Source organism: Panthera tigris, chromosome A2 (genome assembly GCF_018350195.1).
Source record: "Panthera tigris isolate Pti1 chromosome A2, P.tigris_Pti1_mat1.1, whole genome shotgun sequence".
Lineage (NCBI taxonomy): Eukaryota > Metazoa > Chordata > Mammalia > Carnivora > Felidae > Panthera > Panthera tigris.
In genome coordinates this window covers 97534633-97550236 of record NC_056661.1, presented here as the reverse complement: position 1 = coordinate 97550236, position 15604 = coordinate 97534633, and the positions used below count along the sequence as shown (strand labels likewise).

General features: G+C 37.8%; 1 protein-coding gene across 11 annotated transcripts in view; it reads right to left on the bottom strand.

Annotated features, from left to right (window-relative positions):
• PPP1R9A (protein phosphatase 1 regulatory subunit 9A) overlaps positions 1–15604 on the bottom strand; it is a 323173-nt gene that overhangs the window by 20206 nt on the left and 287363 nt on the right. For 7 of the 11 annotated variants that reach the window (XM_042966701.1, XM_042966692.1, XM_042966687.1 and 4 more), the window contains 2 exons: positions 4051–4138; positions 3874–3951 (listed from right to left, as the gene is read on the bottom strand). The exons of 3 other annotated variants lie outside the window; for them this stretch is intronic. In XM_042966701.1, coding sequence (XP_042822635.1) covers positions 3874–3951; positions 4051–4138 — 166 coding nt within the window. Of the gene's footprint in view, positions 1–1630; positions 1764–3873; positions 3952–4050; positions 4139–15604 lie in introns of all 11 variants that reach the window. One more of the 11 variants, XM_042966729.1, reaches the window with a different exon arrangement.

Here is a 15604-nt window from a genome sequence, read left to right as displayed (position 1 = left end):
AACATTTTAATAAGATATTTCACACTTTTTTTTTCATCCTAAGTCTTTGAAATCCTGCATGCATTTTCTCCTACAATACATTTCAGTATAGACTAGCTACATTTCTAGTGCTCAAAAGCCACATCTGACTGGAGGCTAGCATATTGGACAGCATAGACAGAGATGGATGGGGATCAGAGACTACGGAGTTTGAATCCACCTAATTATTTTTTGGTGGGAAACGAAGCTCCAAGAAATTCAGAGCCTTGCAAAGCAAGGATGAATGCTTGGATTCCGGCACCGTGATTTCCCACAGTTCATACTTTTAAGATGACTGCAAATTCACTTCCACAAAGGAGTGCCATCTCCCTCCCTTGTCATTTTCCCACATGTCTAGCCTTGTTCTAAGATACACGTAATTGCTCACAGGGCTTCCCATCTTCCCATTCAGCAACTCAACTGGGAGCTTCTTCACAGAGCTCCAAAGCAGGCACTTCCACTGACATCAGTGGCTACTGACACTAGAATTAGGATAGTATTTTATTTTACTCTTTGGTCTGAACAAGCTCTGACAACTACATGCTTCCTGCTTTTGTTATCTGCTATGCTGCCTATTTAAATCCACATTCACTGAGGACATATTGGGAAAGGATAGAACCAAGCCATATTTTTGGAAGGGCTTATTTATTATTATAATTACTTAATCTTATCTATTTGTTTCATGTTGCTCATGTATTTGAGTCATTACGCCTCCACAAGGAATACAATAAAGTAAACTCTTAACTCCTGAAGAAGGAAAAAACTAAGACCAAGACGGAACTTAGCAAACTGTCTTGCCTCTTTAGAGTCCGACAGCTTCAGGCTATAACTGATTGAATGACCTCATCAGATTTTTACAGCCTAATAATGAAAAGCATAAGAGATAAGATTACAAACTCAATCCATGAATCATTCCCTCATTTTTCTGAGAATGCTGCATAGAGGTGATGAGTTTATTCCCAGTCTTCCATAGCTGGAAGGGAACCCTGTAGCTCACGGTGCTTATCAGCCACCTACCTGCAGGGGCCCCATGAAACCAACTCAATGCATTAAGCTCCTACAGGGCAGTAACTCTGCTTCCTGCCATATGTTTTAAAAGGTTCTGGGCCCATCATCAATCTCTATAGGAGAACACAGACTGTCATTAGATTTGATTAGCGTTAACCAATTACTGTGACAGCTCAAAAAGTCATTTTTGTGACACAGAAAAGGTCCCTCTTCTTCCCTTGTTCTTTCAGGATTTCAACTCTATGAATTCCTGTCAGTCTTGTCAAAACTTTACTATAATTACAGATAATTGTACATTTATGATTCTAATTGAAAACGATTTTGTAGCATTGGTATGTGTGTAAATACTTGTGACCACTGAAGCAGAAAGACTCCAGAGTTAATATTTTAAAAACAGAGCTGGCTGGCTGCTGGTGCAAACGCTGGCATTAGCTGTAGGGATAGCCCACCCTTGACTCCCTGGGGTTTGCCTAGAGAAAGGTGAGCACTCACCAACAGAATCAAGATTTGCTTGCTTTTCACTCTGTACAAGGGGGTGATACCCACTGGCCACTATGATGAAATTGAGTCAAACCTTCTCCCCACTACTGGATGCCTCACTTACATCCCTTTTAGGGTGGAGCCTGAAGGTGACAGGTAGTGACTGTCTCAGAAGTCCAGGGACCAAAAGGACTGCAGTGTTACCAGAGAAGTGTCCCAGCTTCTTTCCTGTTGTGTATCTTGGCATCTCTCTCTCCCTGAAATAGTTTCATTATTTATTGTCTTTTTTTTAATCCTGAGTATATTTATAGTTTTCTAAACTTAATTTTAAGGCACATAGTAGACTATTTCATATTTCTTACTCTGAAACCACATGAAGTTAAATTGCTTTTGTGTTGTATCATTGACTTATTTTTCCTGAGACTGGTGTCCTCAGTGTAAACAGAGCTTTTTATCCTTTCTCCAGTGCACAACGTTAAAAACAAACAAACAAACAAACAAAACAACAATGGACTAATACAATTAATTTGGGAATTATCTCTTCTCATTCCCCCACCCTACTGTCCCAGAATCCCAGGAAGAAGGTACAATTTCTCACCAAGTTGTACGCCAGGAAAAAGAAAAAAAAAAAAAAAGAAAGAGTGGAGGACAACCTATAAAACAGGAAAGTGGTCCCCAAGTGATTTTACGATTTTTTATTGTTAGCATTCTGTTTCCTACCTAGTCTACACTAATGAGATGATCCCCAAATTTCATAAAGAAATTTACACATCATTAGATACATAAATAACTGGAGGTGAGGCGTTGTGTTGGAAAGACATCTCAACAGGAAGCACAAGTCCTGTTGCATTAATTGCCCATTGCATAATTGTGGGCAAATCAATTAAATTCTATGAAGGTGAAGTTCTTAATACAGTATGGTATTATTTATTATCTGCCCTCCCAATCTTTTTATAAGGACCAAATAAAGTGATAAATGTAAAACTGCTTTGTAACTCACAAATAATAATTATACAAAATTGTTATCTTTATTATTAGCTTTAAATACCTATGTGCCAGGTACCATTTTATTTATTTTTTAATTTTTTTAATGTTTATTTTTGAGAGAGACAGAGTGTGAGTGGGAGAGGGGCAGAGAGAGAGGGAGACACAGAATCCCAAGCAGGCTCCAGGCTCTGAGCTGCCAGCACAGAGCCCGACACGGGGCTTTGAACCCACGAACTGTGAGATCATGACCTGAGCCGAAGTTGGATGCTCAACCTACTGTGCCACCCAGGTGCCCCCCCACTTTTTTTTTAATATTTATTTTTGAGAGAGACAGAGTGCAAGTAGGAGAGGGGCGGAGAGAGTTTAAATTTTTTTTTTAATTTTTTTAAATGTTTATTTATTTTTGAGAAGGGGAGAGACAGAGCACAAGCAGGCGAGGGGCAGAGAGAGAGGGAGACAGTATCGGAAGTAGGCTCCAGGCTCTGAGCTGTCAGCACAGAGACCCATGCAGGGCTCGAACCCATGAACTGTGAGATCATGACCTGAACCGAAGTCGGGCTCTCAACCGACTGAGCCACCCATGCGCCCCTTAAATTTTTTTTTAATGTTTATTTTTGAGAGAGACAGTGCAAGCAGGAGGGGGACAGAGAGAGAGGCATTTTAAATGCTTTGTATGAAAACTCATTTAATCCTTACACTAATTAGGTAGCTACTGTTATTTACCCTTACTTCACATGAGGAAGTGGAGGCAAACGGGTTAAATAACTTGTCCAAGATTTTAAAGGTGATAACTCAGAGAGCTCTTATCCAAACCCAGGCAGTCAAGCTCCATGCTTTATTGTCTCCTGATACAAATCTGAAGTTAAAAGTTGACAGCATGCAGTATAAAGCTTACTGCTCTACAGGGAAGTCTTTATTGAACAATAAGCAGAGTTGGTAGGGCCTGAAAAAAAATCAACTAAACAGCTAAGTCCAGCAAGAGACGAGGGTTTTTCTTTCATGCATGGGGACAGAACAGTCTTGAAAGCCAACAAGGTTCTTAAATGTAAAATTACCCTTTCAGACTTAACAAAAACAGGACGCTAGTACTGTGGGTAGCCAGGCAAACAACCTGAAATGTGCCCAGTTGACATATCACATTGATGCTGTATTTAGATAAACATTTACTGAAACTGCACATGTGACTGTAATTCTGCAACTAAGCCAGTGGATATTCCCAAAGCCAGTGTAGGCTATAACTGGGGCAAGACAAAAACAAGCTGATTGTACAATTTCTCTTTCATCTCACTTCTTGGTAGATTGCCTCAGCTCATGGATACTGACCACTGATTTTGGTGAACAATGGGAGGGGGCCAGAAAGTGTAGATCACCCACCCATACCTGCTACCTGGAGAAAACCTATTGGCTTCTTTTTCTTTCCATTTCTTTCCCTTGTTGGAATTCCTTCGCAAAGGTGCCCTATAACGACAGCACAAAGTCAGAAAGGGGAAACTGACATTTTTCTCTTTTAATCCTTCCTTCACAGAGGGTTTGTGTGTTACATCATGAAATGCTTACCCCAGATCCACAAACTTGCGCTTAATTTTTCCTCCTTGCACCACCAGTGAACTGGATGCCCTTAGTGATTTGGGATCTTTGGCACCATCTAGGATACACACACATGTGAACAAGACCAATTATTATTATTTTTTTAGGGTATGAGTCAAAAGTCAGTGCATCTCGGAATCTAAGGAGTTTACCCCAATTCCAAAGTATAAAAGAAAATAATGTATGCCTTTTTTTTTTTTTTTTTTTTTTTTTTTAAGCCAGAGGAAACGCAGCTATGTTGAGGAACATTCAGTTAAGCCAGGAGAGGTCCTGCTGGACAGAAGCCCAACACTCATCACAAAGAGTTTTGGCTTCAGATATATTGGAATGAACAAAGTAAGCAAGAATAAACACTATCAAATAATTCTTTTTTTTTAAGTTTATTTATTTTGAGAGAGAGAGAGAGCACACAAGTGGGGGAGAGGCAGAAAGAAAGGGAGAGAATCCCAAGCAAGCCCTGTGCTGTCAGCACAGAGCCCAACATGGGGCTTGATCTCACTAACCTCGAGATCATGACCTAAGCTGAAATCAAGAGTTAGACGCTTAACCAGATGAGCCACCCAGGCACCCATAATTCTTTACATTCAAAGCAGGGGACTGGCAGGACTTTCCTTTTGTTCCTTCTCTGGCTTCAACTCTGTTTCAAATGTCCAGGCTCTGGGGACACTTGGGTGGCTCAGTTGGTTAAGTGTTGACTCTTGATTTCAGTTTAGGTCATGATCTCACAGTTCATGAGATAGAGTCTCATGTTGGGCTCCATGCTGACAGTACAGAGCCTGCTTGGGATTCTCTCTCTCCCTCTGTCTCTATCCCACCCCACCTCATGCACAAGGGAGCACATGAGCCCTCTCTCTCCTTCTCTCTCTCTCTCTCTCTCTCAAAATAAATAAATAAATAAACTTTAAAAAGAAATAATGCCTGGGCTCTGTGCTTCATACCTTTCCTGCCTTTGGGTTTTGGTGCCTTCTGACAGGAACCCAGACTACTTCCCCCATTTCTCCCAAGCCCAGTACAGAAAGTCAGGCCTGAGAGTCTGGGAGATTCAGGGACAAAGTGAGAGTCAAAGCCTTCCTTTCTGGTCTCTCCCTTGCTAATGGCCTGTGGCCAGTTCTGGAACTGAGGAGGGCAGATTATGGGGGAGACTTTTTAAGCTGGGGCTCAGCTATAAAACATTTATATCTTTGAAAGGCTTCTCTTAGAAGCTGGGTTGGAGCACTTGGCTGGCCTCCTATGATGAGGAAGATGCCAAAATTTCCTCAGTGTTTGAAGCTGAATGATCTTTGCCTGTTTGAGTTATGCTGGCTTTCAAGGGCAGCAGCTGCTGGGGGATGGGAATACTCAAAATGATGCCAAAAACCAATCAGAGGAGAGGCTTTGAGAATGGCGTTCAATGTCAAATGTAGGAGCTAGATTCCATGGGTGGTATTTATTCCTCCTTAAACATAGTAGATAATTCATAAGGTTCTATCTGGAACTATTTAGCAAAGGATGTTGTTCAGTGTTAAGTTTTAGCACATCCAGTCATCTGACATGACTAACAAAGGGTGTTTTAAATTTGATGCATATTGGTGTGTGAAACTACTCTTTCCTAATTGTGTGTTGGTCTCTGTCTCTATCTTTGTAAAATTAAAAATATTCCAGCAATTTTCTGGTATGGAGTATAGACAGAAAAGTGCTCCTACAGAAGTGTTTAATTAACCTTGCTAATTAATTTTGCTTATAATTGTATTTCAGGAGAAATTTCTAAACACACACACAAAACATGAAGTGCACACACAGTTTTTATTTAGGAGTCTACATTCAAAGCTCTTAAAGAAGCACAAGATGTTTACAAACTCTCAAGATTTTTAGCAATGAGCTCTTCATATTTTTAATGATCCTTAGATTATAATAATTCCTTGGAATGTACTTAATGGAACAGAAGAGTCAGAGATATGTCCATATCAAAATCCACTTCTTGTCTCAAATATTTATTATGAATATTTGCATCATCACCCAGGGTAACGGAATTAAATAGCCACAGATGTGAGATATACACATAAAGAAACTCCACGGTCATGGCACAAATACCTTCTGAGGTGATTTTGCTAATGGACATAGAATTTTTAAAAAGTAGGATTTCGATTTTCTTAATAGAAGCCAAAGGAAAAAAAAAAAAGGTGCCAGATTCCTTCAGATCAATCCTAAGGCGACTCTTAATGGCTAGGACTGTGCAAAGTTTAAAAGGAGACTGCCTAATTATTTTCTGAATTAGAGGTAGCTGGGAGATGTTTTAACGAGTAGTGAGAGGACCAGATGAGACGATGTACATGGAAACACTCTGTAACCTTATTAGTGTTGCAGTTATTTGGGCATCTTGGGACTAAAAGCCTGATTCTGCCCATTACAGAGCCTGCTGCTAGGCAACCTCATGTCATTATCTCACACATTTGCCAAACTGTGTTCCAAGGAACACTTAAATGAAGGCTTTCACAAGGCTGAAGAGGCAAGATTAAGTAATAATGCACTTCCCTGTTTTAAATCAATCAAATACATCTTTAATGCATATTAGGACTTCCAGTCTACATAAAAACCAACACTGGATTGGCTGGATTTCAGGAAAAGAAAAAAAAAAAGCAATTTTGTTTTTGTTTATTGATTCAGGTTTATGTAAAATTTCCATCAGGCTTTTTGAAATCTCTCCAATACTACCTTCAAGAGCAATCGGAAGTCTGAGCCCTCAGGTTGGGCACGGCAGCTTTTCACTTTGGCAACCTGGCCTTCATTCTTAAAGGTAGTAAATGATCTCCCCATGGCTACATGCTAAGGCCTTTCTTTCTTGTCTTGTGCTGCATTCTCCTTCCTCTCACTGGAGTCAGAGTCCTGACTCCCTCTTCCTTTCCTCTGGGGACTCCCAAAGCTGCTCCTCCCGACCAGCTTCTCTCCTGACCTTCTTTATTAAAAAAAAAAAAAAAAAAAAAAGTTCATTGTCTTTCATTGTCTTCCTCCCATAATATTTCTGATTCCTTATTTTCTATTGATGACAGGGCCATATGTTCTGAGGCTAGAAACCCTGTGATCAGTTTTGTCCTCCTCACTTTCTTCCCCTGTGTCTGGGCAACTTACACTTCAGGGGTTCTTGCATGGTCCTTTTCTGCCATTGTCTATTGTTCCTCTTTAGAGGTTATCCCTCCCAGGGTCTCCTGACTCATCTTGCCCACACCTAATGTCTTTTCCTTTTTGTCCCTCTGTTCAAACATCTGTGGTTGCCTAGTAATATAGAGAGGTATCTACAGCACTTAAATCCTACAGCTAATGACTTAACCTTCCTGTTCAATTTAATTGCAATCATCTACACTGCATAAACAAACTGCTTCAGGCAGGCTGGGGCAGCCCCATTCCTTTCAAGCCATCTCCTGTGTGCCTGTTCTGCTAATGCCACTGCCCTGCCTTATCTGCCTTCCTTTCCCATCCTTCCCCTCACCCCACCCAAATAGTTCAATGCTCACTCTAATTGTACATTCCTTGTCATGTCTTATTTACCAATCTCAGCTAGATGTAACCTGGCCCCTCCTCTCACCAGTGATAAAATTTATAATTTCTACATGTATAAGAGCCTAATGCATTATATCAATAATAAATGAATCCTGTAAAGATTTTGCAAAGCCAGGTTCTACTTGCCAGGACATTAATTCAGCCAACTTTTTTTTTAAGTTTATTTTATTTTTTCTTTTTTGGGGGGGGGGAGGAGGGACGGATAGAGACAGAGAATTCTGTACTGTCAGTGTGGAGCCCCCGAACCATGAGATCATGACCTGAGCCAAAAGCAAGAGTTGGACACCTCACATACTGAACCACCCAGGCACCCCAATTCAGCAAATATTTTTGAAGGCATGTTCTGTGTCAGGCAATATGCTAACAGCCCTATATACATTTTGAATAATAACCTCTAGAAATCACAAGTAGAAAACTGATAGTGCTTAATTTATTCTTTTTAACCTTATCTGAACAAAAGTCCATTGTTACAGAAGTTTAGAGACCAAAATGTTATTATTAGGCTACTCAAAGAATGAGCATGAAGAAAATATTTTCATGCTTTCTACTGTCATATAACTTGTTTTACAAATCTCTGCAAATAATCTTATACTTCCTCTTGCTTTAACTGAAGTGGGGATAGATGTTTATCATTTATCTAGTTACAATGGGGACTCTCTATACCCTATTTTCCACTGAGGTCCCTCAAATACAGCAAAGTGATGATTTGTGAATGTGGTGTTGACATAATTTAGAAAACATCCAACTTCAATTAGTTGTTCAATAATTCCAGCACGTTGTTAGCCTTGAAACTGTAGCGAAATACAGCTGCAACTTAATTATTACCTTGCAGTAAATTAATAGACCAAAAATAATGGCATATTACTTTAAAAAAAATCTAGCTAAATGGCAACCAGAGACTAAGATATTTTCAGAGTTTATACAGCAATGATGAGTAGAAGCACATAAAGGCCCAGACCAGGGGCCAGTATGCTTTTTCTGTAAAGGGCCAGATAGCAAATATTTTAGGTTTTGGGCTATACAGTCTCTGTCACAAATGCTCAACTCTGCTTATTGTAGCATCAGAGTAGACAGTATATAGCCAAATGAGTATGGCTGTGTTCCAACAAGACTTTATTTATAAAAACAGGTGGGGACCAGGTTTGGTTTGATAACCTGCACTGGTTATCTGGAGAGGCATGCCTGTTAATTTATTCAAGAAACTTATGAAGCATCAATTATATGCCACACTCTTTGCTGGGGGCCAAGAACACAAAGATGAAAAAGATGAATGAGAAAACTGGCTCATCCTTGACAACTAGATTACTTATCATACACAAAGTGATAGAAGCACAGGTAACAGTGTGAAAATTTCTGTGGGATCAGAGAGAAGTGAATAATTCACTGTGCCCGGAAATGGGGAGAGTATACTAAGAGTCCACTAAAGGAGGTGAGATTTAATCTGGGTTTGAAGAAGAACACAATTTCTCAGGATTAGAGAGTTACATAAGAATGTAGACCTGAGGTCTTGCCGAACCTCATTCTAGTTCTTTTTCTGATGAGCCAATGAGTTGTAAGAACCTCACATGTGAACACACACACACACACACACACACACACACACACACACACGGAGGGAAATTGGGTTAACCATACCTAAATAGATTAGTCTTATATTGCAAGGGACTTAAGAATTTTACAGAATGTTATTCCTCAAATTGGATTTTGAGGACAACAAAGGTAGATCCCACTCTGATAATCCACATTGTATCAGCCCCTGCAATGCCATAACATTTTAATGATACTGAGGTCCGTTTCTTGGGAAGTGGGGAGGGAAAGTCCTGGAGGGACACAAAAATGCTTAAGTAACAGTGGCGCTACGGTGAAATAGGCCATTCATCAGTCAGCCCAGTCTAATGAGCATATTCCGTATACACATCCAGTTAACTTTACTCTCATTTTATGCTCACTGAGCAACTTTCTGATTTATGAACCTACCAAGCAGGGGAGAGAGAACAGAACATATGAATAATGTTGGTTATTATGTCAGCTGTACCTCCCAAAGTAAATCAGAAAATTAGTATTCTGGTCTAGAAATAAGTGTTTTCTAAGCTAGAACAGCGAGAACCAGTCACTCTGAACTTGATTAAATCTGAATGTGTTATTAAGTTTCTGGACTTAGAACGCTGAAGACTAGACCTTTGACTTTCAAGGTACCAACTGGTAATAGGCTGAGAGTCAGCTGACTGATGGCCTCTTTGACATCTTTCCAGGTATAACAGAGCCTGAGAGGGGAAGGCAGGAGAGAATAGGGCCTTCCCAGTCACTGAAGGTGGCGATTGTGGGGTGTCAGAGACAGGATCTGTCATAACACAAACTAACAATAAGATCGCTATCTCTCTATCTCTATCTTTATCTCTATCTCTATCTCTATCTCGTCTGCAAACTCCTTGAGGGAAAAGATGGAATCTTGTTAATTATTGTATATTCAGCCGTTAGCACAATGCCTGACACAGAGTAGCTGCTCAATAGCTATTTGTTTAATAAACACATAAATGAATGGATGAATGTCAATGAACACAGAAGGTTGGAAATTTTTTATCAGGGGAACAAAAAAATCTGACTCACCGCTTTTATCTGCTCATAGTATCTAACAGTGGTTATTGTACTAGTAACTATTTATAAAATTACTACTTTATCAAAGTTCAATGAACTGCTTCTTCCTTGTTACGCAGAAGCACCTTCAGCTCAGGAAGGCTTCGGGGGAAGCCCAAGTACTTGGCCTCTGGAGAAGAAGCTACCCACCTCCCATCTTGTTTCCTGAGCTGAGAGCTTAATCCCAAAGAAGAGAGAGCAGCAGACCAGGGAGGCATTCGGGAAAGGATGGAATTCTCACATTTTAATCCTACATTACTGCTAGTGGACTGTGGAGCACAATCTAAATCCATGTTCTCCTCCTCCCATCTGAAAGGAAACATCTGCTGAGTTCAAAGAATCATAATAAATTAGAAATAAAAGAGAGAAATAATCGAAATAATATTTAGCCACAAAAAAATTTAGGAGTCATATTTCATGTGTGAGTGATCCATACTCCCTGAGTATAATGTAAGTTCTTACAGATAACCAGTGATGTCTGATATACAGTAGACCAAAAGTATTAACCTATTGCTCCAAAATATATGCGTCTGCTGTTTTGTCTTCTTATGGTCTTCAATAACCATGGTTATTGGTCATATGGTCTATATGCAGTTTTCTAAAGAGATGGTATTGCCACAAGTGTGTATCTGTAAAAGTGCCATTATAATCCACAGTTTAAGTTAATTAGTGAGAGTTTTTGAAGTCTTTAATTATTTTGAAAGTAGGCCAAAATCACCATGCAAGCCCTCCACCAACTTGAGAACTACCTTTGATGATGAATTAGCAGGATCGACCTATTTTCTTTTGCCTCTACTGGTATTTTTTTACTTTCTAAGTACTCCATTTTTTTACCCCAAAACTTCTAGAAGAGCTGTGCTTAGGACTAGTCTGTGGAAGATAATTCTAGCAATCGATAGGTTCAGGAAAGGAAACCAAGGAGGAAAATATCAGGAATAAAGCTCTGGTGCTTACCAAGAGTTGTAACAGATTGAGCCTCCCAAATCAAATGTATTTCTATGTTCATGATGTATTTTTAGAAAGATTACAATTTTTGATTTGGGAGAGACAGATGAGTATGCACTTTTCAAAAACGTGGTGATGTACAATGATACCTGCAATGTATCCCACACCACGGCTGACATTGGTTGGTGGAATTCTTTAAAAGTTTTGGCAATCCGATGGGTATTTAATTTAAATGATCATTTCTCTGATCATCTTTTTCTATAAGTCATGTGAATTTTCTCTTCAAGAAACTATTTCTTTTGCCTATTTTTGACCTTTCAAGAACTCTTTGAAGGTAACTGTGTATTAACGTCTATCAATTAACTTTCTATATGGGATCTTTTATTATGCATATTGACTACTGTAACCAAGAATATTTATAATATAGTTGTGGAGTATAAAGAAAAACCAATTAAAAAACACTCATTTCATTTATTCCCCCCCGCCACCTAGTTTATACTTATGAATTATGTCCTTCAGTTCCTGGACACTCCCCGCCAAGTAACTGACTTTGTCATTCCCACTTATAACCTCCACATTTTGTTAATATCTCTAAGTAATCCACTAATTTTTTTTAGCATTATAGAAATAAAATCATAGGTATTCTGTAATACCTATGGTATTAGGTCCCTTGCAATATAAGACCTTGCAATATAATACCTATGGTATTTGGTTTATCCTCTCAATGTCTTGTTCCAGAGATTCAGCCCTGGTATTATGTTTCAGTGTGGTTTATTCAAATTTTCCTTGCTGCACAGATTCATCATATGAATATACTATAGTTCATTTAACTTTTGTTACTAGTGATTATTCCAGTACTTACCAGTTTTCAGGTTTTCTCAGGTTTTGTTATCACACAGTAGGGCTGCTCTGAATACTCTTGTACATGATTCTTAGTAGGCAAGTGTAGGCTATATAAACCCTGGCTGGGTCATAGGGCATGCACATTTTCAACTTTACTAGGTAAATGCCAAATGGTTTCCAAAGAGCTTGCCTCAGTTTACATTCCACCAGCACTATTTAGTCTCTGGTTGTTTCACATATTTTCCAGTATTTGGTAACATCAGACTTTTAATATTTATGGCAAACTGGTGGGTATAAAATGGTATCTCATCTGGTTTATTTCATACTTTCCTGATTACTAATACCACTGAACAACTTTCATACATATCTTGGCCTTTTGGTTTTCATTTTCTAAGAAATGCCTGTTCAGGACATTATATATTTTCTCTTGTGTTATTTCTTTCTTAGTGATTTATACAAGTTATTTATATAATCTAGATACTACTTCTACATTAGTTACACAGGGAGCAAATATCTTCTCCAATTTTGTGGGATTCTTTGTTATGTCTTTGAGAAATAGAAGTTCCTAATTTTACTATCATCTGATGTTATTAATCTTTTATATATGTTCCCCCCCCTCCCTTTGTATATTGTTTAAGAAATCTTTCCCTACCCTTAAGTCACAAAAATATTCCATACAGTTTTTTTTAAAGTTTTATAGTTTGGGGGCACCTGCATGGCTCAGTTGCCATGTGTCCGACGTCTTGATCTTGGCTCAGGTCACGATCTCATGGTTCGTGGGTTCAAACTCCATGCTGGGTGCTGCACTGACAGTGCAGATCCTGTTGGGATTCTTTGTCTCCCTCTGTCTCTGCCTCTCCCTGCTCTCTCTCTCTCAAAAATAAATCAACATTTTAAAAATCTCTTTAATAGTTTTAAAGTTTGCCATTTTCCACTTATTTTCCAGTTAAGTCTTAAATCCACCTTGAATGAATTTTTTTGCAAGGTATGAGATGAGGGGGTCTAATATAATTTTTAAAAATATGGATAACCAATTGTCCCAGAAAAACTCATTAAAAACTCTATTCTTTCTCCACTGATCCACCCTTTTTTATGCAGTTTTCATAAAATAACTTCATATATATCTGAAATGTGTATCTGTGTGTAATCTGCTTCTATGCTCTTTATTCTATTCTTGAATCTGTTTGTAAACCTCTGTACAAATAATATGCATAATTAATCCTGTGGCTTTTTAATAATTCCAGGTATCAGGTAAGCCAGGATCTTCTACTTCATTCTTCTTCAAGAGTCTCAGGTATTCTGGCCTTTTTCCTTTCTTATAAATTTAGGATCAGCTTATCACGTTCCACAAAATGTCTACTGTTCTAAATCTTTATATCAGTATAGACAAAAATGACCTATCTTTCTGCCACTCAATTTTTTTTTCAAAAGATAAAAAGTTTTTAGAGTGGATAAATGTATATCCACCATATATCCTCCAATTTCCATTTACTACACATTGCTTTATCAGATAGCCTCTAGTCATCCATTAATCCATTAATTTTCAAATGCATTTCAAGGTAAGTTGAAGACACTTCAACCTTACACACATCAAGGTGCTGATTTTGTATATTTATTTTATATCTGGCCACTTAATCTTCTAGATGCATATTCATATAATCTTCAAATAAAGATACTTTTATTTTCTCTGTTGCAATTTTATACTGATTATTTGATGTTCTGTTCTTCCTGCAACTAGAAAATTCTCAAAAACAGACTTGAAAATCGTGATGATGGTTGGCACTCATGTCTTATTCCTAACTTTTGTGCAAATGATTTAAGATTCACTCTTTAGTGACTGATCACTGGTAAGTAACCAATCATATTCAGAAATGTTTTTCTAATTCCATTTTTACTGTAACAAGTTTTTACTGAAAATGTCTGACGAATTACATCAAATTCTTCTCAACTTCTATTAATGTTATAACACTTTACCTTTCCTTTGTTGTATGATGATTTACAGTTAGATCTTCTAATGTTTAAATATTCTTACATTTTCAGAATCAATGCTACCTGATTGTGGAAATATAATTAACTTGCACTCCTATATTCAATTGATTAGCATCATATTTAAAATGAATCAACATGCATAAGATTTCCTTTTTCCACACAGTCTTTACTGGTTTTTAGGACTCCAGCTATTTAAATAAATGAAAAACACCCTACCTGGAATAACATAGCATCAAATAGAGCCTACGTATTTTTTTTTTTATAGGTTAAGTAGAATTCAGTTATAAAACCACCTGGGTCTGGTGACTTTCTAAATGGAAACTTTTGTGAAAACATATTTCATATTTCTGTGACTATTAGTTTATCCAAGTTTTCTTCTTAGACCAATTGGAATAGACCAATTTTGTAGGAAACTCCATTTCCTCTAGATTTTTCTTTAAAAAAATTTTTTTTAATGTTTATTTATTTTTGAGAGAGAGACAGAGCATGAGCGGGGTAGGGGCAGAGAGAGAGGGAGACACAGAATCCAAAACAGCTCCAGGCTCTGAGCTGTCAGCACAGAGCCCTACGTAGGGCTAGAACCTGCAAACCTTGAGATCATGACCTCAGCTGAAGTCAGGCACTGAACCAACTGAGCCACCCAGGTGCCCCTCTCTAGATTTTTAAATGTACTGAGTTTGCATACTACCTTTAAAAAATAATTTTTAAAATCTTTGTATCTCCTTTCTTTTTTCCAATGCTATTTTGTTTGTCTGTCTATATTTTTCTTACTGTGTCATTCCAAAGGACTATTCACCTTTAGCTGGAATAATTTACACTTGTACTATATTTTTGTGGGGAGAGGGGGGGTTAAGAATAGGCTTTTCATTTCAATAAAAATTAAATTCTGCTTATATCTTTTACCCTCTCCTTTCTTTTTCTGTTTTTTGGTTGCTCTGTTCCTATTATTTTGAATATTTATTTTATTTATTTTCAGTCTTTATTTTTAATAATAAAGGAGTTTAAAGCTATACATTTTTCTCTGAATACAATATACTCTGACTACCAATTCAACTTTCGAAAATGTACTCTACAGAAATAAAAGCATCAGTACACAAGAATATACGGGTGCTTGTTATAACTTTTTTTTACAGTGGTAAGCAAACAAGTAAATATACAAAAAGAAATCTTCCAGAATACAGCCTAAATGTCCATCAATATTAAAATGGTTGCCTCAGTTATATTATAGGCTCACTACAGAAAATTCTCTTGTCATTTAAATTTGTGTATGTTGCACTAGGCTGATGTTCTGAAAATACTATTATATGTAAAATAAAACTGCAGTCATGTGACTTGTATGATTCATTTTTGTGAACAAAAGCATACAAAACAAAATGCAAACATACCAAAAAGTGCTTTTGTTTTTATATCTACATACACACACACACACACACACACACACACACACACACATATATACATAATATATACTTATGTGTATTTCTGATGTGAAAGATAATATGACCAAATTTACTTGGTTACTGTAAAGGGGCACATCAGACACAGTAGGAAAAGAATGAACCTATTCTTTATACATCTC